At 46.2% G+C, this 21844-nt stretch overlaps 1 protein-coding gene across 8 annotated transcripts in view; it reads right to left on the reverse strand.

Annotated features, from left to right (window-relative positions):
- Positions 1-21844, reverse strand: part of RIN2 (Ras and Rab interactor 2) — a 213994-nt gene that overhangs the window by 93267 nt on the left and 98883 nt on the right. For 4 of the 8 annotated variants that reach the window (XM_059705433.1, XM_059705435.1, XM_059705439.1 and 1 more), the window contains exon 3: positions 14063-14155. In XM_059705433.1, coding sequence (XP_059561416.1) covers positions 14063-14119 — 57 coding nt within the window. In that variant the 5' untranslated portion in view covers positions 14120-14155. Of the gene's footprint in view, positions 1-14062; positions 14156-14227; positions 14315-15463; positions 16363-16605; positions 16886-21844 lie in introns of those variants that run through there. The other 4 variants (XM_059705431.1, XM_059705436.1, XM_059705434.1 and 1 more) reach the window with 4 other exon arrangements.

The raw sequence follows: 21844 nt of genomic DNA on the forward strand, positions 1-21844 counted from the left end.
CACAGTTTTTTGGGAGCTCCCTTATAGGAAACTAACTGCTTTTCTCTTGCTGCTTTTAAGAAACTCTCTGAAGCTCTCAGAGTTTTTCTCACATCAAGGATCTTATAGTGGTTGCAACAAGGATTGGCAGTCATTTGTATTTTAATTATGATGTGTCCTGGTGTGGGCCCCTTTGGGTTCATCTTGTTTAGGACTCTTTGTGCTTCTTGGACTTGTACATCTATTTCGTTCACCAGGAAAGTTTTCTGTCATTATTTTTTTAAATAGGTTTTCAATATCTTGCCCTTCTCTTTTCTCCCTCTAGCTCCCCATGATGCAAATGTTGATACACTTGAAATTGTCCTAGAGTCTCATAACACTATTCTCATTTTTTTTAATTCATTTTTCTTTTTGCTGTTCTGATTGGGTATTTTTTGCTTCCTTATATTCCAAATCTCTGATTTAATTCTCAGCTTCATCTACTGTATTATGATTCCCAGTAAATTATTCTTCATTTCAGTTAGTGTATCCTTTAGTTTTGCTCACTTCTTTTTCATGGTTTCCAAGTCTTTTTTTTAAGCGGTTGAAGTTTTCTCTAAGTTCATCTACTCTTCCCCTGAGTTACTGAGCATCCTTATAATCAGTGTTTTGAACTCTGCATCTAATAGATTGCTTGTATCCATTAGGTTTAGTTCTTTTTCTGGAGTTTTGTTCGTGTCTTTCATTTGGTACACTTTTCTTTATCTTCTCATTTTGGCACCCTCCCCATTTCTGTTTTTATGTATCAGGTAGCACTACTACATCTCCTAGCCTTAGTAGAGTGGCATAATATAGTAGGTGGCACAGCCTCCCAGTTCACCCAAGCCACTGTGGAGGACCAGCTGTGCAGGGACCCACCACACAGAGCAGAACTTACTTCAGCAGGGCTCTGGTGCCTGCTGAGTCTGCCCCTTTAGTATGCCACTTGTGGAGGTGGTTGTGTGGTGTTTCAACATGGTCTGAAGCTGTTTACTGGGTGTGCTGGCTCTGGGACCTCTAGGAGGTACAGGCAAAGGTCAGCCACTGCCTGTGTTCTGCCCAGGGCCACCTGGTATAATCTGTAGATAACTGCTACTTGTGCTGGGCTTAGAAGCTTCAAACCAAGGCCTGCTACCCCTAGTGCTGGGCCTGGGGTCATTTAGTGAGAGATACGAGAGATACAGGGCATGCTGAAATCAGATGCTGTTTGTTTGAGAAATTTTAGTTTAGTCGGAAGCCTGAGCCAATATAGGCTATTCGCAAGGAAAAGCCACTGGAAACTGCTTCAGTTGGCCCATAGCTTGGGTGGAGGTGTCTCAGGGAATCACCAGAGCAGGGAGAGAAGTGTGAACCTTGTTAATGGACACTCAGATATGACACCCACCTGCTGGCTCTGTTGGGGGAGGGTTCATCAATAGGACAATGGCCTCTGCCAGCACTACTGTCTAACAGAAAGCTGCCCCTCCAGCTCTCACCCTGATCCATACAGTTCAGTTCCTCCCCATATGTCCCTGGTGGTGCCTTTCGAGCTGTTGTCCCAGGACTAGAACTCAGAGTGAGTGAGTCTGAGTAAGTCCATGTGCAGGCCCTATAAAAGGAACTTACTGGGACTCCAGCAACCCTCCTTCTCACTCAGCCACAATCCCACTGATTTTTAGAGCCAGAATTTATGGAGACTTCTATTTTTGGCACTGCACTTCTCTTTCTGGGCTGGATTGCCTGGTGTGGGGCTGGGACCCCTCATTCTTCAGCCAAGATATTCCTCCTGATTTTTACCCGCCACACGTGGGAGTGGGACCAACCCATTTGGCATCTCTGCCTCTCCTACCAGTCTTGAGAGGCTTCTTCTTTATATCCTTAATTGTAGGGCTTCCATTCAGCTAGATTTCAGGTGGTTCTGGATGATGGTTGTTCTGTAGTTTAGCTTAATTTTTACGTGGTTGTGGGAGGATGCAAGTACCGAATTTACCTATACCTCCATCTTTAGATGCAACATCTGTTCTTCAGTTTGCTATAGTCCTCACCATCCCCTGCTGTGCTCCAATATGGACCCCAAATGTCAGTTGCCATTTATCAACTTTCCCCTGAATTAGCTTTACTGATTTACAGTATCCACCTGGCCCCTGTAGGCACCTGAGTTTGAGACCTCCACCTCCAATGTATTCAATCTAGCTATTTCTGACGAACTCTATGAGGCAGGTTGTGTGATTCAGGAAAGAGTGGCCCCTGCCCCCAGAGACCCAACTTTTTACTGACCCTGGCATGTGTTCATTTGTAAACTGGAGATACTGCTACCCACACCCAAGATTGCCTTTGATGATTCAGTGACAAAATGCAATTAGCTCCCAAGTCAATGGGCAGCGAACCTTTTCCACAGAGGACCAGAGAGTCAATATTTTAGGCTTTGGGCAAAATACAGTCTCTGAATCAACTCAGTTCTGCAGTTGTGAGACAGAAGCAACCATAACCAATACATAAATGAAGGGGTGTGGTTGTGTCCCAATTATAAAAGCAGGTGCCCAGCCAGATTTTGGCCTGTGGGTCACAGTTTGCCGACTGTCTTAAGTGATTGTCTTGTTCCTTCAGCTGCTCCCCTCCAATCCAATCCACATATTTCAGGTGCAGTAGTTATTTCAAATGCATGGGGCAGGCCTGTACAACAAATAAATAAGAGTTTACAATCTTCCTTCCTTTCAGGTAGGAAGGCAGCTCTGGCCAAGTGTTTGCTGTGTGGATTCCAAGGAGCAGAGAGGAAAACCATAAAGCTTGAGACTGTAGACAGGCCAAAACGATCTCACAATAAAGACAAGAAGGTAGGGGGTGAGGCAGAGTAAAGGGAGATGGCTGCAAGACTCAGGGAGAAGTTCTGAGAGAGTGGAGAGGGACATTTCTGGAGGGAGTTGCTGGGCACCTGGACTAGGTGCAGAGAAGGACCAGCAAGCTGATTACAAGGGTGCTGGGTGGGAGGCTGACTCTGGTGTCCTTTGAGGGACAACAGGGAAGATCTAAATTGTACTTTGGTTTTCTTGGTCGGCTGTAATTCTTGCTAATGCCCAGCAAGGTTTGTGAGGTTTGCACATATGTTGGATTGTGTCATTCCCATCCTCAAAACCCTTCATGGCTTCCAACTGGAATAATAATGGGATCTCAACTTCTCATCCAGCTGGCATGACTGGCCCCTGCTTCCTTCCCACCCTTACTTCATGCCAGTCCCCACCCCCACTGTCCAGTATGCTCCCTACCCTGTTCTTTCAGAGTCTTGGGCACTCTTCCCTGGCTTTTGCATGTGCGTCCCCCTTGCCTAGGAATGTTTTCTCCTTGACTCTCTCTCTCCTGAAGAGTTATGCTTAAATGCCACCTCCTCAAGAAGCCCTCCCCAATCACCCACTCAGGCAGCCCTGCAAATTCAGATTTCCCTAATTATTATCTATTTTTCCCATCATTGCACTCTCAGTCCCAGGAGAGGTGCTGCCATTATAGGTGCTGAGTCATTACAGACTGAATAAATGAATAATGTATGTATAATAGTCTTATATGTGCATTACACATATCTTCATCCATTCAGCATATGTATTGAACCCCTATTATTAAAGGCCATGTACTAAGCTAGTTCCAGTGATACACATTCAAGACAGTGCATGCTAAATACATGCATACACTTTTCTTGCTTTCATTTCTTCTACTTCTGGAAGGCCTGCCCCAAAGTCAGAGAGACCTCAGAAATGGGTCACTTCCTAATTTCCATTTCAGTCCAGGAATTGTCAACCTCAGTGGAAATTTGGGGCCAGATAATTTGTTGTGGGAGTTGCTCCTGCATTGTAAAAGCCAGCCAGTAGCACCTCCACCCAAGTTGTCACAACCAAAAATATTTCCAGATAACTAGCAGCCTAGCCTGAACTAACTGGCCATCCTGGACCAGAACTCCAAGTCACCTGCATCTATGAGATCTCACCCTCCCCACAGAAACAAGCCTAGAATCCGGAAGCAGAATGAGTGAGTGAGAAAGGCTCCTGGCATGCTCCCACCTGAACATAAATAACGATGAGCACACAATGAAAACAGGCGATTCCACAAGGCCCCTAGGGACCAGGTCTGAGACAGGGTAGAACACAGGCCAGACTACAAAAATGAACGGCCCCATTCTGTCACACACCGAGTGTCCACTGCTGCTTTACCACTGAGGCCTCTGGATCCTTTAACTCCACCTGAATTCTAGATAAAAATTATTCAACTACCCAATCACTGCATTCTCCTCACTTCCTGATAACACTCAACTCCTCCTTCATGGCTGCCAGATAAACCACAGGATGCCCAGTTACATTTGAATTTCAGGTAAACAGTGGGTAAGTTTTTAGTATATGTATGTCCCAAATACTGCATACACTTATGCTATGTCTGAAATTCAAATTCAGATGTGTGTCCTGTATTTTTGTTTGCTAAATCTGCAGCCCTTCCTTCCTTAGAATTAACCAGCATAAGCCCAAATGCTATAATAAGCCCCTCCCAACTCCCACATACTGAGACCTCCCCCCGCCCCCACGTGGTTCTTCTGGTGTGTTCTCCCAGGCTGCAGCAAGCTAGTAAACCTAATTCTGATGAAGTATGTCTTGTTGCTGGTGTTGAGAAGAACAATCCCCACTTTTTGAGGCAGGACACTGGGAGGCAGCCATCTGCAAGGGACTGCTCTGGTTGGCCAGAAGGGGGCACACTTGGAGCACCTGTGTGTGTGTAAATGGCCTCATCAGGTGTGAGAGGCTTAGGGGGGAGATTTTGCTTCAGTCTATCACAACTGAATCACCCTGCCTCTAAGGATCTCCATAGGGGGTGTGTGTGTGTGTGTGTGTGTGTGTGTGTGTGTACGCACAGCCACTTCTGAGTGAGCAAATAGAATGTGGAGATGTTGGGAAAGCAGACAGAAAAAAATAGAGCATCTTATCAGATGGTGGCAATAGCACCAAGGCTTACAGAGACTAGGTGACTGAAGTACGATGTATGAACTAATTGGTAAAACCGAGGGTTCTTATGACTTTGATTAAATTTAGTTTTGAATCCTACCTCTAGGAATCCTCTCTCTCTCTCTCTCTCTCTCTCTCTCTCTCTCTCTCTCTCTCTCTTTCTGTAACTTTTCCCCAGGATAATGAGCAGCCTGAGCTCCCCCCAATTCCCATCCCCCACCATGGGAACAGAAGCCCACTTGACCTAAATTATGTTTCTGCACCTCAGCCCTAAGGTGAGTGAAATAGCCGCATAGCTACTTTCCCCTGAGACCAGACAGAAGGATGCCAGAAAAGACCTCAGAGCTGCCCTCAAGACCTGAAAAAATGACTCATCACTCTCACCTCACAACTCTCAGCATGACCCCTAACCCCTAACCCATGGTGTCTTGTGATTCTGCCCTACATAATCCGTAACCTACACGCCATCAGGGGGATGGATCTTGACCCTTACCTTCCCATTCTCCTGGGTGGTGCCATTCATCAGTAAAATAAGTTAGTGGGTTTTATTTCTTCAACTGCCATTCTCCGCACCCAGTGTTTGGCTCTGCTAGCACTGGGTGGGCGAACTCTTTCCCTTCTAGAACACTGGTGCTCACAGCCCAGCGGGGGCGGCGCTATTACTCCATTGTCCAGGCAGGGACATGAAGCCAGGCCTAGAATGCAGGCATTTCTATGCTTTTTGTGTTGTCCTGTTCACTCATTCAAATATATAGAACAGTAGTTCTCAAACGTGAATCCCCTGGCAGGCTTGTTAAAAGCGACCCGTGGGCCCCACCCCCGGAGTGTCAGATTCACTGGTTCAGGGGCGGAATGTAAGGATCTATATTTCTTAGAAATGTCTTGGTGAAGCAGCTGCTGGAAGCTGGCACCACACTTTGAGAACCACGGCTCAAGGCAGCCTTGCTACCAAGCTCTGGGCGATGCCAATGCTGGCCACCTAAAGATGTTTGACTTTCCTATGTGCTATTTTTATTGCCTTTTAGGACTTTAACCAGTTTTGATTTTAACTCGGCAAACTTATCACAGAATGTCTAAGTCATTAATTGTCAAAGTGCTCTTTGAACTAGCTTTGCACCTGTTTCCTGGTTTTGAATAAAGTCTGACAGCAGTTTATTCTAATTTATGAGAGTCCTGTCTTAACTTTTTGAAAATTACACATTTGACACAGCTTCAACTCTACACTCCCTCCTGTGCATCCTCCTAATTATAAAAACTCAGAATTTCAACTAAGCCTGGAGAAAATATGTAGTTGAGAAGAACCAGAGGAATCTATTTCATTCCTGATTTAAAACACACACACACACGCACACACACACACACACACACAAAAGCAAAGTTGCCTGAAGCAAGTGAGAATGTGTTGAGCCTCCATGGGTAACATGTGGCATCAGAAATGGATGGCCAAAATGTGCTGGGAAAACTAGCCTTAAAATTATGAAATCCATTGCTTTTTTGGAAATAAGAACAGGAATTGCTGTCCAATAAGTTCATGGCATCCCTACAAAGTCATGCCCTAGAGGCCTGGTCTGTGTCCTGGGGGTGTTTGGAGAAGATGGTGAAAGACATGCAGGTGTTTCTGACAAAAGCCAACCCCTCTCCAGAGAGCCACTGTCCCCACAGCCTCTCCAGAAGGGGTTTCCTGGGAGCTCTCCCTGGGAAAGGAGGAAAGGGTCACAGCAGAACCCTCAGGAGGCCACGAGGGTGGGGGTTTCACATCAGAGAGTCAGGCCAGGTCTGATTCTCATCCCTGCTATAGACTACCCAGCCCTGGAATGTCAGCCTCCTGGGCCTCAGTTTCCCCATCTGTAAAGGGAGGAGGTTTAGACTCAATGTAAGCCTTGAGTCCACATGTGGCTACTGAGCACTAGAAATGTGGCTAGTCTGAACTGAGACATGCTCAGTGTAAAATATGCACTGATTTTCAAAGGTGTGGTACAGAAAGTGTACAATATCTAGTTAAAATATGTTTATATTTTATTACATGTTGACATGAAAATATTTTAGATATACTAGGTTAAATAAAACATATTATTTAAATCATTTTTACTTGATTTTAAAAATACATATATTTTTATTGATTTCAGAGAGGAAGGGAGAGGGAGAGAGAGAGAGAGAGAGAAAGAGAGAAACATCAATGATGACAGAGAATCATTGATCGCTTGCCTCCTGCATGCTCCCTGCTGGTGACTGAGTCCAAAACCTGGGCTTGAACCCTGACTAGGAATCGAACTATGACCTCCTGGTTCATTGGTTGATGCTCAACCACTGAGCCACACGAGCTAGGCTGGGTTTTTTGTTTGTTTGTTTTTTAATGTGGCTACTAGATCATTTAAAATGACATCTGTGGCTTACTTTGTAGTTCTGTGAGATAGCACTGCTAAGGCCTACCCAGCTGTAAGTGCCTAGGAAGTAGCTAAGAAAAACTTATTTGTGGAAAACAAAAGACACACAAACTCTGATGTGAGGTATGCTTTGAAATATTATTATGAATAGCTATCGATATGTTACTTGTTGTAACCAAACCTCTAATCACTATTTTGTTTCCACTGCAAGGTGCTTTCCTGGTCCTAGACTGGTACATGGTGCCTCCCTGGACACTGGGTATGGCACGTGACGTCTACTCGCTGTCCAGGCGTCAGCTAGGAGACCAAGGGCACAACACTCACATCTATGACTTTTAAACATCCGTGGATCCATGTAAGGATTTCTTCAATTAAATTATTGAGTAAAATGTGATTCGGGGTCCACCCATTTTTTTTCAAGCCCCTGCCATCTCCGTCCCTTGTCACAACAGTGAATTGCTGTCCTGGGCTGTGCATGCAGAGAAATGGCTCCTCACAGAAAGAGCAGCCTGAACACTCAGGTGCCAAAACCGCTGAGGCCCGAGATGTGCCATGGTGCCAGTTGTGGATGGCTGGAAGTTCGCCTGTAGATAGGACTTTTGAAGGCACAATAACTTTTCAAATGCAAGGAGAGTCTGATAGTTACAGGAAGCCTGTTGTGGTAAAGTGAATCATCACTCCTGGTTTATCTGTTTTGTGGAGTCAGATTTTAGCAATTAGGTTTCTTCAAATGAGCCGCACTTCTGTTCTTTATGTGCCAGAGATCTCTCCTCTGGCTTCTCTGACCCATGATCCGAGGCTTTCCGTTTCTGAGACAGCCACAATGAGCCTGTTACAAAAGCTGTGGACAGTGACCAGAAGAGGGTCCCTCACACTGAGCTTCTGCTGCTGAGCTGGGCCCTCTTACACCCCCGGTTGTGTGTGAACCCACGCTCAGGTCGCCTCCCCACTGAATGAGCGGTCTGGAGGCACAGGAGAGCGAGGTCCCTATAATCAAAACACATTTCTTCCTGGTCAGCTAAGACCAACTGTTTCCCTGTCACTGAGGCAGAGGGAGGCAGGAAGCAGGCACTCAGAGAGGAGGAACTCCACCAACTTGCAGGCTGAGGGCAGGCTGTCCCAGGCGTTCCTGGGAGGAATTAGAATTGCTATGTGGATAATCCCCACGGATCCTTCCTGGCATTGTTCCCCCGCTATAAGGGGGTCAGGAATGTGGCAACAACAAGACAACACAAATCCCCTCATGGCAGAGTTCAGAGTTCAGGTTTACTTCCTGGCTCTACATTGGGGCCACAGCTAAGCCTTCATGCACAACATTTAATTTAACCTTTAGACAAAAGTAAAGGTAGATACCAGCTTCGCCATGAGAGCTCCATTGTCAGGGGAATAAAATGGGTGTACGCCAGCCTGGAAAGGTAAGTGGGAGCCTGATGGGGAGAGATGGAGGGTGAGAGGGAGGAGGCAGGTGGGCACAGCCCAGAATGTGGGCATCAGCAGGAGCAGACCCACGAGGACCCTCGGAGGAAGAGCTGAGGAGAAGGCGGAAGCAAGTCTGAAAGTCCTTGCAGGGGGAGAGTGCAGACCTGGTGCTGGGCCCAGCACGGAGCCTGAGTCTGCAGGAGGTAACGGGATGGGTGTTGTGGTTCGGGATAAAGCAAGCACACATGTTCGGGGACAGTGCAGATGGGTCACAAGCATTGCCCATCCGTGCCCACAACTGAAGGAATGAGAACCCAAGTAGGGAGGTAATGTAGGAAAGGGAGGAAGGGTGTAGATTTTGGAGACTTGAGGGGTATTTGCCAGCACTGGGCACCTGGGTAGTGTGGGCACAGGGGTGGCTTGGAGGAAGCTGTGGAGTTCAGGAAAAGGAGGGATCAAAGATTACTTTGAGCTCCTCTGCCCTAGTGCAGGACCATCTAGAACAGTGGTTCTCAACCTTCCTAATGCCGTGACCCTTTCATACAGTTCCTCATGTTGTGGTGACCCCCAACCATAACATTATTTTCGTTGCTACTTCATAACTGTAATTTTGCTACTGTTATGAATCTTAATGTAAATATCTGATATGCAGGATGTATTTTCATTGTTACAAATTGAACATAATGAAAGCATAGTGATTAATCACAAAAAAAATATGTAATTATATATGTGTTTTCCGATGGTCTCAGGCGACCCCTGTGAAAGGGTTGTTCGACCCCCAAAGGGGTCGCGGCCCCCAGGTTGAGAACCGCTGGTCTAGAACTCTACCAGCCTAGGCAATGTTGTTCTTACACAATCCCTTTTACACAGCGCACCCTTGAAATATGACAGCAATAGGTGTCCACCCCCTTACTTAGGGGCAGGTAACGGGCTGCCTTGTCCAGAGCATCGCTGGCCTCTCCCGTGTGTTTTCACAGAGACCTTACTGAGCAGGAAGATACTGTTTCCCACAGGTGGTGGAGGAAATTAACAATGGCGCTGGCAAGGGCTCTGACGGGGTGGCCCAGCAGCACAGGATTTCTGTGGCCAGGGTTCCAGGGTGCAATTCTCCATGAACAATAGCCTTGGGCACTCTCATTACCCCAGAACGCTCAGACCATCAGTGCGTTATCCACGACTCTGTGTCCTGTGACTTATCTGAGTCATTTCCATGAGCCAGGACAGATGGGAAGCCACAAATCAAGGCTTGCTTCTAGTGGTTAGCAACTCCGGTTTAAATACACCAGAAGCTGGATGGGGGGACACATTGATGTAAAAGAGGCCCAATGATTGCCTCTCAGTTATCTACGCTTTACACAAAATCACAGGAGCCCAAATAAGCAAGAAAAGCATAACAAGCATGTGGAATTCAGCTGTGAGCCAAGAACATGACCGAGAATGTTCATGCTTTATGGTGTGTGTGGAGAATGACACTGCAGCAGCTGAAGAGTCTCTTTGAAATGTAGCCCGACCCACATCCCTGGATAATACAGAGTCAATATCAGCTCTCAAACCAAAAGCCACTTCCTCAGGAAAGATTTCTCTGGAACCCTGCATTATGTTATATAGTCTCAAAGCCCCTTTTATTTCTCACACGAGGCACTGTTTTCTCTTATGATTTATTAGTATGGGTTCAGTGTCATGATTATTTGATTAATATCTTTCTGGCTACCAGACTGAAACCTCTGTGAGGTCAGGGATGGCTTCTGGTTTTTCTCTCCCCTGTGCCATGTACAGAGCCTGGCTAATCAAAAGCGCTCAACACTGAAAATATAAAAGCACAAGGAATAACAGAAGGCCCAGTGGGTTCCAGGATGTGCTGAGTGACAAACCATCTCAACAACTGAACTCTAGCATTTTAAAAATGAACCTCTAAGGAGCCAATATGAAATGCCCAAAGGGCAGCTTACTTCATCCTTGCAGATAACTACATGCCTAAATTATGAAATAATTAATAACTAATATCATTTATTTAAATTATGATTAATAATATTTTCCCATAATAACAAACTGTGGATTACCATAGTAAAGAATAACAATGGTTATAAAGAAGAAGAAAGAAAGAAAATACAGTTGACCCTTGAACAACATGGGGTAGAGGGGTTGACCCAGAGCAGTCGAAAATCTGCATGTAATTGCTGACTCTACAGTTGGACCTTCGCATCTGCAGATTCAACCAACCTTGAATGGAAAACAGTATTTTCAATCCATGGTTTGGAAAGCCCTGGATACAAAGGGGTGACTATATTTATTGAAGAAAATCTGCATATAAGTGGACCTACACAGTCCAAACCCCTGTTATTTAAGGGTCAAATATCATTTACATGGAGCATCTAACAAATAAATTGAAGCTCTACAAACAAAAACAAAACCAAGAACAAAACAGGCAAACCCAAGTTAAACAGTGCAGGTCACTTTGCCTACATTTTCCTCAGGGGCCTTCAACTCAGGAGAGAGACAAGCAGAGCTTGCCTCAGCAGGTTCCAGCAGGGCTCTCACCTGTTGCTTGATTCTTTCATAGGACACAGTCCAGAAATATAAAGTAATTACCTTTAACCTGCTTTTCACTGAAAATTGAAAAAAAAAGAGATTTTCCTCAGGACTGTAGGAAAAACTGGGTCCAAAAGGCCCCTGCCTAAGGAATTTTCAAAGGCAAGTTTGACTAAACTCAAGGTTCTCATTTTGTCTTGAATTTAATATCTAACTACCATGTAAGAGTCAGCCCCACTACACTTCCTGAGCATAAGGTGGTAATTATGAACTAGCCAGTATTTAGGCTGATGTAGGCGCTGCTTTGGGTTAAGGAGGGGGTTGGGTTCTTCCCTTCTAGCAGGATGCAATAAATATATCATCCTACGACAGAATCCTGGAACTGGAGCTGAGTCAGGAGCCTGGTGGGTCTAGCGCCTGGTCTACAGGAGACTTGAGGAACCCCTTGTTGGCCTCAGGACGGTGGATGTTATGCAAGTTTGATTCAAATTGAGTAAACTGCCTGAGAATTGCAAATGCTACATTCACATACCTTAGCTATGAGGGCTGAGAATCAAGACCATCTGTGTCAACATAACTATTTCTTCCAGGATATTCTTGCCCAGGAAGTTAAGGCTGTAAACCAATAAATAACTTTTCTGTTTGCTGCAGAAAATTTTTACAGAAAAATCAGTCCTGGAAAAACAGTTTGCTCACCTGAGAAAACAACTTGCATATCAATGATGATTTACTTGCCAGGACTCAAGACCCTTGTCTTATCAACAAATCAACAAATGACAAGTGCTGGCGAGGATGCGGAGAAAAAGGAACCCTCGTGCACTGCTGGTGGGAATGCAGACTGGTGCAGCCACTGTGGAGAACAGTATGGAGTTTCCTCAAAAAACTAAAAATGGAACTGCCATTTGACCCAGTGATCCCACTTCTAGGAATATATCCCAAGAAAACAAACAATCAGAAAGGATATATGCACCCCAATGTTCATGGCAGCACAATTTACAATAGCTAAGATTTGAAAACAGTCTAAGTGCCCACCAGCAGATGAGTGGATTAAAAATAGTGGTATATCTACACAATGGAATACTACGCTGCGGTAAAAAGGAAGGAACTCCTACCATTTGCAACAGCATGGATGGACCTGGAGAGCATTACGCTAAGTGAACTTGGAGAAAGATAATTATCACATGATCTCACCCACTTATGGAATATAATGAACAACATAAACTGATGAACAAAAACAGATCCAGTGGCAGAGAAGCATCGATCAGTCAACCTCAGAGGGAAGGCAGTGGAGGGTGGGGGGAAAGGGGAGAGATCAGCCAAAGGACTTGTATGCATGCATATAAGCCTAACCAATGGACATAGACACTAGGGAGGGGGGGTGAGGGCATGAGCAGGGTGGTGGTGGGGGGGAGTTATGGGGGCGGATAAAGACACATATGTAATACCTTAATCAATAAAGAAAAAAAAAGACCCTTGTCTTGCTGTACCCACCAATCCCGAACAATGATGTCACAAACTCTGCTGAAACCAATCACTTCTCTGCCTTGAAAAATATAGCTAAAAGGACATGGATCTAGACCTCGACACCCTATCCATACACCTCCTGACCTCCCCCGGCTTAGACACCAACTGTGTCCTGGCCCTGTGTCGTCCCTTATCATGGTCAGTTTACTGAACTTAGCTTTCTTTTATCAGCAGGCTCTTTCAATGGATCATATGGAGTCTCTAACTGACACAATAAATCAGGTTTGGTTTCTTGGAAGCAGGACACATTTAAATGAGAGTTAATATGTACTTACAACCCAGTAGGGTGGGAAATCTAGTAAAATTGTCAGTTTTCCTCTGTAATAAAGTTAAGAGGACTCTACACCATTTCTCCTATTGAGGAAAGATCTGATGTTTGAACACCTGCCTATGACAGATTTCAAGTGCAAACTTTACCTCCATTTTTCTACTCTTTTACACGATTCGGTATTTTCCAAAATTTCTACAATTATGATGCTTTATTTTGAGGGTGGGCAGAAGGACACAGAGCAAAAGCCATAAGAAGGGAATTAATTTCCAAGTGTAAATTAGGAATGACCACCAAGTCTTAACTGAAAACACATACACACACAGAGAATATAAAATATCCATTTAGAGTCTCATCTCATTAAGCTAGCAAGGTAATTGCACGGCACCAACATGAGTACGCACATAGAGAAGTTGTACAGTTTTAATCATGCTGCCTTGGTTCACCCTTGTCTGACCATAAAAGACCTCTGGGGAATTTGATAAAATACACCAATAAATAACAGTCAGTCTAGGCTGAGGCCCAGGACTCTGTTTCTTGTTGTTGATGTTGTTGTTGTTTTTTAAATGAGCACAAGTGATTTATACAATCAAGCAAAGGGTAAAACCCAAGACCAACGGCCCTGATTCACTGGAATGCAAAGTCCAGCTTCCATTGTAAAACCATCCCACTAAAAACGGAAGAGCTGGGAGGCTGGCAACTAAAGATCACCTCAACTGTCTTCCACAGGGTGGCATCTCTTGGTGCCTGGTGCCTGGTGCCTGGGTCCTGGGCCTGCCCTGAAGCTCACAAAAATCCCAACCACTGTCAAACCTGGTAACAGCTTGCAGCTGGGCTCAGGCACGCTCCCCCAGCCAGAGTTGGCTCAGAAGGCAGGCTTCCCCTGCGGCTCGCCGGGCTGCTGGAGAGCCTGCAGCTCCCCACGCAGCCCAGCCGGCAAAGGGAGCAAGCTGCAGCTGAGCGATCTCAATGAAGGCTTCCTTTACCTTAAAGAAACTTCCTCGCTTGTCCGGGCTGCGGGTACCCATGGTCCAGGATGACATTTCCTCCAGCGAGGCTCTACTGCACGCCGGGGACTCCTGAAGGTAGAGACATTTTTAATGGTTAGTCCAGCCTGTAGGAAATTCCTTTCTAAGCCACAGAACACTCACAACAACAGTCCTGCCAAGATCTTTTTCCGTCAACAACATAGTGCCATTTATTTCCCACCAAAGCCCTTCCATCCCCTTTCAGGCTGGTTTCCTGCCTCCGACAGCACAGATCCTAGACTCGGCCCCACCTCACTGCCCCACCTCCCCCTTTTCCAGCTGACGCAGGAGGTCTCTGGGACTACAGAACGCATAATGATGGCTTTGTGTTTGCTTGACCTCACGCACAAGTCCCGAAGGCACCGATATTAGATGTCACTGTACTCTGCCCCAAAGCTCATGGACTTCATGTGGCTGATCACAGATGGACAGCGGAAGAACGAGGCTGTGCACGTCCCAAGAATCCCTACTGGGATGGGATAAAGTCATCCTTAGTTCTACTAACCCTCTCCCCGAGGCAAGGTCAACACAAGGGCACTGGGAATAAGTCCTTCTATTTTCTCCATAGACATCAAAGATCGGGATGAAATTCCATGTCCCTGTTTACCAAGGTCAAGTTGTGTAAGCAACAAAAGTAAACAGCATCATGATAACCTCAGGTGGGGGCGCCCTTTGGACCGTGGAGGGAAATTTAAAGGCGTCATAGGATTCTGATTCATATCCCTGGCTATCTGAGCTCGGAATTTCCCTTATCTGAGCATTAAAACCCAATACTCTTTCCTCTCGGCCACAAAGCCTTCAATGTCCACTTGTAAGTAACACACACACACCCAGGCAGCTGGCCCCATGCCTGCCAGTGTGCATTGAGACCCGGGGAGCGTCCCCAAATCGTCCTTGCCCAGTACGGCTGGAGCTGCCGCAATTATAAAGCCGCCCTCCCTGCCCGCTCACCACCACATACACAAGGTGAGGCTGGTCCTAAGCACAAGCCACAGGTGGAGGGCCATAAAGGAAGCGTGTTTTCAGTGAAAACATCTCTTGCGACATTAAGCTATAAAAAGGGGTTCAGCCATGGGGATGGAGTGGGAGACACCGAAGCCATGGTCGTGCTTCCCGTTTGCTGAGGCTATTTCATTATTAGCTGGGGGACGGAGAGCCAGCAGCACCAAGGGGACATTTCAACAAGCAGAAGAGCAGAATTCCTTTGCAGAGAACGGCGTCCCTGCGAGTGAGCGATGCTCTTCGGAGAGAGGCTCGTGTCAGCCCCACACCTGGCCGCTCCGTCCACATCCGGAATGGGCTGCCACCTGTGGGACTCCATCCAGGAAAAACTAAGAATGCAGTGCGCACCCACCCTACCTTCCAGAACGTTCACCTATGTTAGTCAGTTCTCCACCGCTCGGTCACTTTAAAGGCTCGGAGGTGTCTTCCCGGTGTTTCTTTCCACTTGCAATCCCGCTGGAAGCAGGCCGGTTTCCAAACACCTCCTTGGCCGGGCAGCGCGCTTCCCCCTGCCGTTCTGCTGACTTCAGAGGTTCAGGTCCTCAGGCTCAGCCATTTACTGGAGCCCCGGCCCCACGACCTTTGAAGTCCATCACTGATTAACCAAGTCCACAGACCGGAGCGACTCCAGAAAGAAAACAGTGCCGTGTGCAGAACTAAGAGCGGAAAGGGGACCGCGCAGTAACCGCTTCGACCCAGAAGCGCACACACACACGAAAGTACACGTCTTGAAACCAGGCCGAATGTCTGTAATTCCTTTCTTTTCAGACGTTTTCTCAGCAAGAGATCTGACAGGGCACAGCAGTTAAGGAACGGCTCCGCCAGAGCCAAGACTTCATTCCTCAGCCAGACCTGCGTCTCTCCGTTCTGTTCAGAAATTTCCTGTATGCAAGCCCTTTCTGCTGCGCCAGGCAGGCGGGGGATTTTGCCTATAGCGACGGAGCAGCTTGGATTCCAGACGTTTATAGTTCAGTAAGCTGCCCGAAGAACGCGGGCGTGCACTTCAGCTTCCGTGGTCCTCAATGAAACCTCCACTCTGGCCTCCGCGAGCGGGCGGCAGGCGGATCCATCACGCTTCTTTAAGAAGATGAAGGTTGCATCCACCCCTTCCTCCCAAGGCTATGCCAGGATGGAGATGCCAGGAGGCGATAAGAACACGCTGCCTAGTGCCATGGTAGGTCCTTCCCACAGAAGGAAATCCAAGTGGACTACACATCACAGATTATTCTAATTGTTCAAAAGAAAGTTCTTAAAAGCCCCGAAGAAGTTCTGGATTAGCGTCTTTCCTGTTGTAGCAATAGTTTCCTTCCCAAACCATAACCTCTGACACCTTGGCTCAATACGACAGAAATTTAATAGAATTTAAAACGATTACTTCTTCCCATTCGTGGTTACTCCTCCCCCCGCGCCCCCCTCCCCGGCTCTCCCAGGGTTTACACCAGTAGTTCCATCCTAAAACCACCCCAATATCAGGACGGACTAAGAAACAGAAAAAGTACCATAGTTCGAGAGGCTGCAAAATTCCTCCCGAGTTAGCGGTGGGAGCGGCTGCTTTCCCGGGTTCCCTGAAGTGGTAAAGAGGATTCTTGACACATCAGCCCAATGCATCCAATGGGTCATTCCAGATGCTGGTTAAAAGCTAGCAAAAAAAAAAAAAAAAAAAAAAAAAGTCCTCATGGGACTAAAGGACACTGCAAACATTTTGAAGCTGCCAAGCCTCTTCAATAACACCACTGAAGGAATGTAAACGAGCTGGTTGCTTCAGTTGCTAAAGGACAAAGGCAGGAAGTGATTATACCTCCCTCTCCAGAAACACCAGGCTCTGCCGTCTGAGACCTCGCTGTGGCTTCGCAGGTGCCCCAAGAGCTACTGCTGAGGTGAAGGTCTGTCCTGAAATCTCAGCATAAAGGACTCGCTGAGTCACCTGGCCAGGCTCCAGGCGGCCCTGACTGCCGCTGAGCAAGACCGTCCGAGGCTGACACTCCAGCCCATTCTACAGAGAGCCCCCCAAAGACAGGCACCGAGGCTCCGCTGCCTGGCCCTTGGCTGCAGGCTGGCGGGCGGGGCTAGGAACACCGGGTGCCCACTTTCCAGTTCGCTGATCAATGGAGCTGAGTTGAGTCGCGGGCACTCTTCCAGCCTTTGCTCTTCTTGGCCACTGGCCAGATCTTGGAGAGATAGAGGGTCTGAGTTGTGTCCTCATCCTTCCTTCCTCTCCCTTTCCCTCCCCTCCACCCTGATTTATTTAGTCCAACTATACCCTTCCTATTTTATTTGCCCTAGATCACAAGTGCAAACCCCTGGGAGAAGCAGCCCTAACTTACACTGGCATCCACCACTCCCAAGTTCAATTTAAAAGAAATGCAGCTTATTCAAGTCACCTCCAACAGAGTTGCCACAAAAGCTTTCTCATCACCACCTTTTTCCTTCTTTCTAGCGAGACAAAGTGAACTTCAGTTCTTAGTAAACAAGATCTCGTTATTATAATTACATTACAGCCAAATTACTGGAGTAGGAGAAAGTGACTCACCCCAGGGGACCTGTCAGGTCGAGGCCAATCCCAAGAAATACACTTCACCTTCTTGCCGGATGACAGCAAGTCTTCCTTCTTAAATGTTTTTTGTCTTTACTAAGAGGTAGAAGCAAGTGGGGCGGCTGTGTGTCTGGATCCAGGGCATGTCTCTGAATATTTTCATAATGTTCTATGTATTACCACAGCTTTTAGAAGTTGGACAGAAAAACTCTATTCCAGGCTCTGGTTTGACAATTCAAGTTATGCGAATTTTTACATTTTTCTTTTTTGAAGTAGCTTGCATCGCTATCCAGCACTGATTCTCAAACTTTTTTTTTTTAATTAAAAGAAAAACAAAAACAGATCATGAAAACTCTTCAATCAAAAGAGAAACTAATTTGTGGGAAGAAATCAGAAGCCAAGAACTGTACTCCCAGTCCCCTCACTCACTAGCTGTGTTTTTAAAAAGAATTAGGAACATGCTCAGCACCTGGCTTTTTCCAAGAATAATCAAGAATAGTAATTTCAGTTGGAATGTACACTTCTTAGAGGTGGAATCTGCTTCTCTACTCTTTTTTTAAGAAATTATCTTTATAGTTGAAAGTATTACAGATGTCCCCTTCTCCCTCCCCCCATTCACCCCCTCCCCCCATCCACCCCCTCCCCCCCACCCCCTCCCATCCCCAGTATTCTTTTTTCTTTTTTCAAGAAAAGTGCTCAGAGGTGAAACGTGCATGTCTGCTGTTGACAGGATTGGCCTGTAAATGGGGCTAATTCTGGTGGAGGTTCATCCCTTCCCTCCTTGAACTACTGGTGTCTCAGAGACACTCACCTCATCCACTGGCAGCAGCTCAGTGGTGCCCAGGTACCGAGGGGTGGACACTGCCACCGAGGGCACTGAACACAGCCCTGGGCAATAGGTGGGCAGTTCCGCCGGCTAGAAATTCCTTCTTTTCTTGGATGGGAAACTGCCTCTCTTCTCTTACCGCCCAATGCCCTCATTCTGCCCCTTGGCACGGAGGTGGTCCCTCTTCCACATCCCAGCAGACGTCCCTATTCCTCCCTGAGTGGCAGCTTCTCCTGAGCATGGCGCTGGCCTCAGGGTGGTGCCCTCGGCCCATCAGGAACGGGGTTTATAAGGAAGGGGGGGTTACCTTCAAAGCACCCTCTTTTGGCATTTCAGAAGTGTGTCATTTCCAACTCCCTCACTTGAAAGCTCCAGGTGATAAGTGGTCACTCCCTACACATGTGACTTCAGGCCTACAATGAAGACGCTTCATAAGCCGTATTGGCTCTTTGGACCCAGAGGACAACCTGGACAGGAAGCTACGCACTTCTTCCTCAGGGTCTGCTTGTCGACCCGTGAGCACTTGAGTTTAGAGCTTTCTTTTCCAAGGCTCCCTGGCCATGATGGCAAAAGGCCAGGTGGTTAATTTAATGAGAGACTCTAGGAATAGTTTATTATTCAGGGTGTATTTTACACTGAGCACATCTCAGTTCAGACTAGCCACATTTCTAGTGCTCAGCAGCCACATGTGGCTGGTGGCTGCTGTCTCGGGCAGCAAAGGCTTAAATTGAGTCTAAACCTCCTCCCTTTACAGATGGGGAAACTGAGGCCCAGGAGACTGACGTGCCAGGGCTGGGTAGTTTATAGCAGGGATGAGAATCAGACCTGGCCTGACTCTCTCCTGTGGAACCCCCACCCTCGTGGCCTCCTGAGGGTTCTGCTCTGACCCTTTCCTCCTTTCCCAGGGAGAGCTCCCAGGACACCCCTGCTGATCTGTGGCCCGCAGGCGTTTGGAGCAGATGGTGAAAGACATGCAGGTGTATCCCCAAAAGGCCAGCCACTCCTCCAAAGAGTCACTGTCCCCACAGCCTCTTTATTAATATTTTTTGTTTGGTTAACTAACAGCCTATGTTGTTAATAGAGCAAAGAATAAGAACATACACAAAGTCCAAATGGCTACATAAATATGTCCTGTTTAAGAGGGTAGATCTCATGCTAAGTGTTCTTACCACAATAAATAAAATAAAATAAAATAAAAATGTCCTAGGCCAAAATGTCATGACAACCACCTCTATGAGGAAAAAAAGGGGCATCATTCCTACATAATAAACTAGCCTCCTAGGGCATATGTTGCCTGGAATTTCATGCACTAATTTGCTACTTTTTCCTTCATTTTTAGTCCTGCCTTTTAATATGTTCCTATCCTTCCAAACTTTCCACTTCACCATTAGGATATTTACCCATCCCTTTAGTTAGGAATATACCGAAAAATGTTTAACAACTGGCTTTCTGGGGAGAGTAAAAGCCCAAAGTTTTAGCATCTGCCTATTTTGTGGTGTAAACACTCCCATCATGGGCAATTTCAAATCACCGAGGTGACATCAACGGGCTTGCAAAGTTCATGAAAATGTATCAATCAGCTCTAGTGAGCAGGGAGAACGGACTCCAGCTCACCACTGCATTTCATTCACCCATTCTAAACCACAAGGCCTCTGAAGAGGCTGCTTTTATTTGATTCTTCATACGCTGAAGTAATAAAAGATAATAAAAGTAAGAAACTAGATCTCTAGACCGAAACCAATACTTTATCCATGAAACCGCATTGTTTGTCCCCAGTAAGATGTGAAATATTTCTGGCTAGCATCTTAACCAAGTTAGATGATGCCATGAGGGCAACTGGAAGGAAGCTGTATGTTCAGTCTGTTACTTCGGACTTAGTAGGCTCCATTTCATTAGAAGCTGAAGAGAATAAAAGATCCTCCTTTAGCCAACCAGGCATTGGGGATCCTATATGCCTTATCAGAGTAGTATCTCCAATGCCTTACACAGTATCTGTGCATATGTGCTCAGTAAAAGCTGGTTGGATAAGTGCATGAGATTTTTTTTAATATATTTTTTATTGAATTTTTACAGAGAGGAAGGGAGAGAGATAGAGAGTTAGAAACATCGATGAGAGAGAAACATCGATCAGCTCCTCCTGCACATCTCCCACTGGGGATGTGCCCGCAACCCAGGTACATGCCCTTGACCGGAATCGAACCTGGGACCTTTCAGTCCGCAAGCCGATGCTCTATCCACTGAGCCAAACCGGTTTCGGCAGTGCATGAGATTTTACAGAGAAGTCTTCTAGGTTGAAAGGAGTTTTTTTTGTTTGTTTTGTTTTGTTTGTTTTTTAATTCTTTATTGTTTAAAGTATTACATATGTCTCCTTTTTTCCCCTCATTGAACTGTCCCCAGCCACTCCCATCCCCCAGCACATGCCCTCACCTGCCCCTAATGTCTGTGTCCATTGGTTATGCTCATATGCACGCATACAAGTCCTTTGGTTGATCTCTTACCCCCACCCCCCTTCCCCTGCCTTCCCTCTGAGGTTGAATGGTCTGTTAGATGCTGCTGTGTCTCTGGCTCCATTTTTCTTCCTCAGTTTATATTGTTCATTATATTCCACAAATGAGTGAGATCAAGTGATATTTATCTTTCTCGAACTGGCTTATTTCGCTTAGCATAATGCTCTCCAGGTCCATCCATGCTGTTGCAAATGGTAAGAGCTCCTTTTTACAGCAGCATAGTATTCCATTAAGGAATGGTTTTTAAGGGATGGCTTCCTCAAAGCATCAGATGACAGAAAGAACCAGAGCTTCAAGAATGACAAAATAAGATCAAATGCCAGGAACACAGATACATGCTGGAAAACCATTTCTTACACCACTTTGAAATACATGTTCTTTTGGTAGCTGGATTTTCCCTATGGAGTCTGTGATCTGGAGGCCTTTCCTTTCTCTATGACACACAGACCCACTTTGTTCTCTACAAGTCCGTAGCTGTCATGTGTCTCAGCTCTTTCATTTATGCACAAATCAGAATTCTGGAAAGGTTTCCAGGTGTGTTTCCAAGCCATCGTATTTTCATTAGAGACCACAAAACAAAACAAAAATCCATCAGACAGATGCAAAACTCCCAATGAAACATAACTGGCCGAACAAATGGACTTTGTGTGTTTGTGCATGTGCGTGCATCTGTGTGATATGGGATAGAGCCTTGAAATTCCCCTTCCTGCTTGTAAGAAGTGGGCTGGAGAACAATGAAATGGTTGGGCCTCCTCTGAAGAACACCTCCTTCTAAGCTGCAGATTCCATGTGGGACAGTCAGTAAAACCACATGATCCAATATCAAAATAGCAAAATGGAACACCTTCTATACATAGTAAATGCCCTATTAC

This window comes from Myotis daubentonii, chromosome 8 (genome assembly GCF_963259705.1).
Source record: "Myotis daubentonii chromosome 8, mMyoDau2.1, whole genome shotgun sequence".
Taxonomy (NCBI): domain Eukaryota; kingdom Metazoa; phylum Chordata; class Mammalia; order Chiroptera; family Vespertilionidae; genus Myotis; species Myotis daubentonii.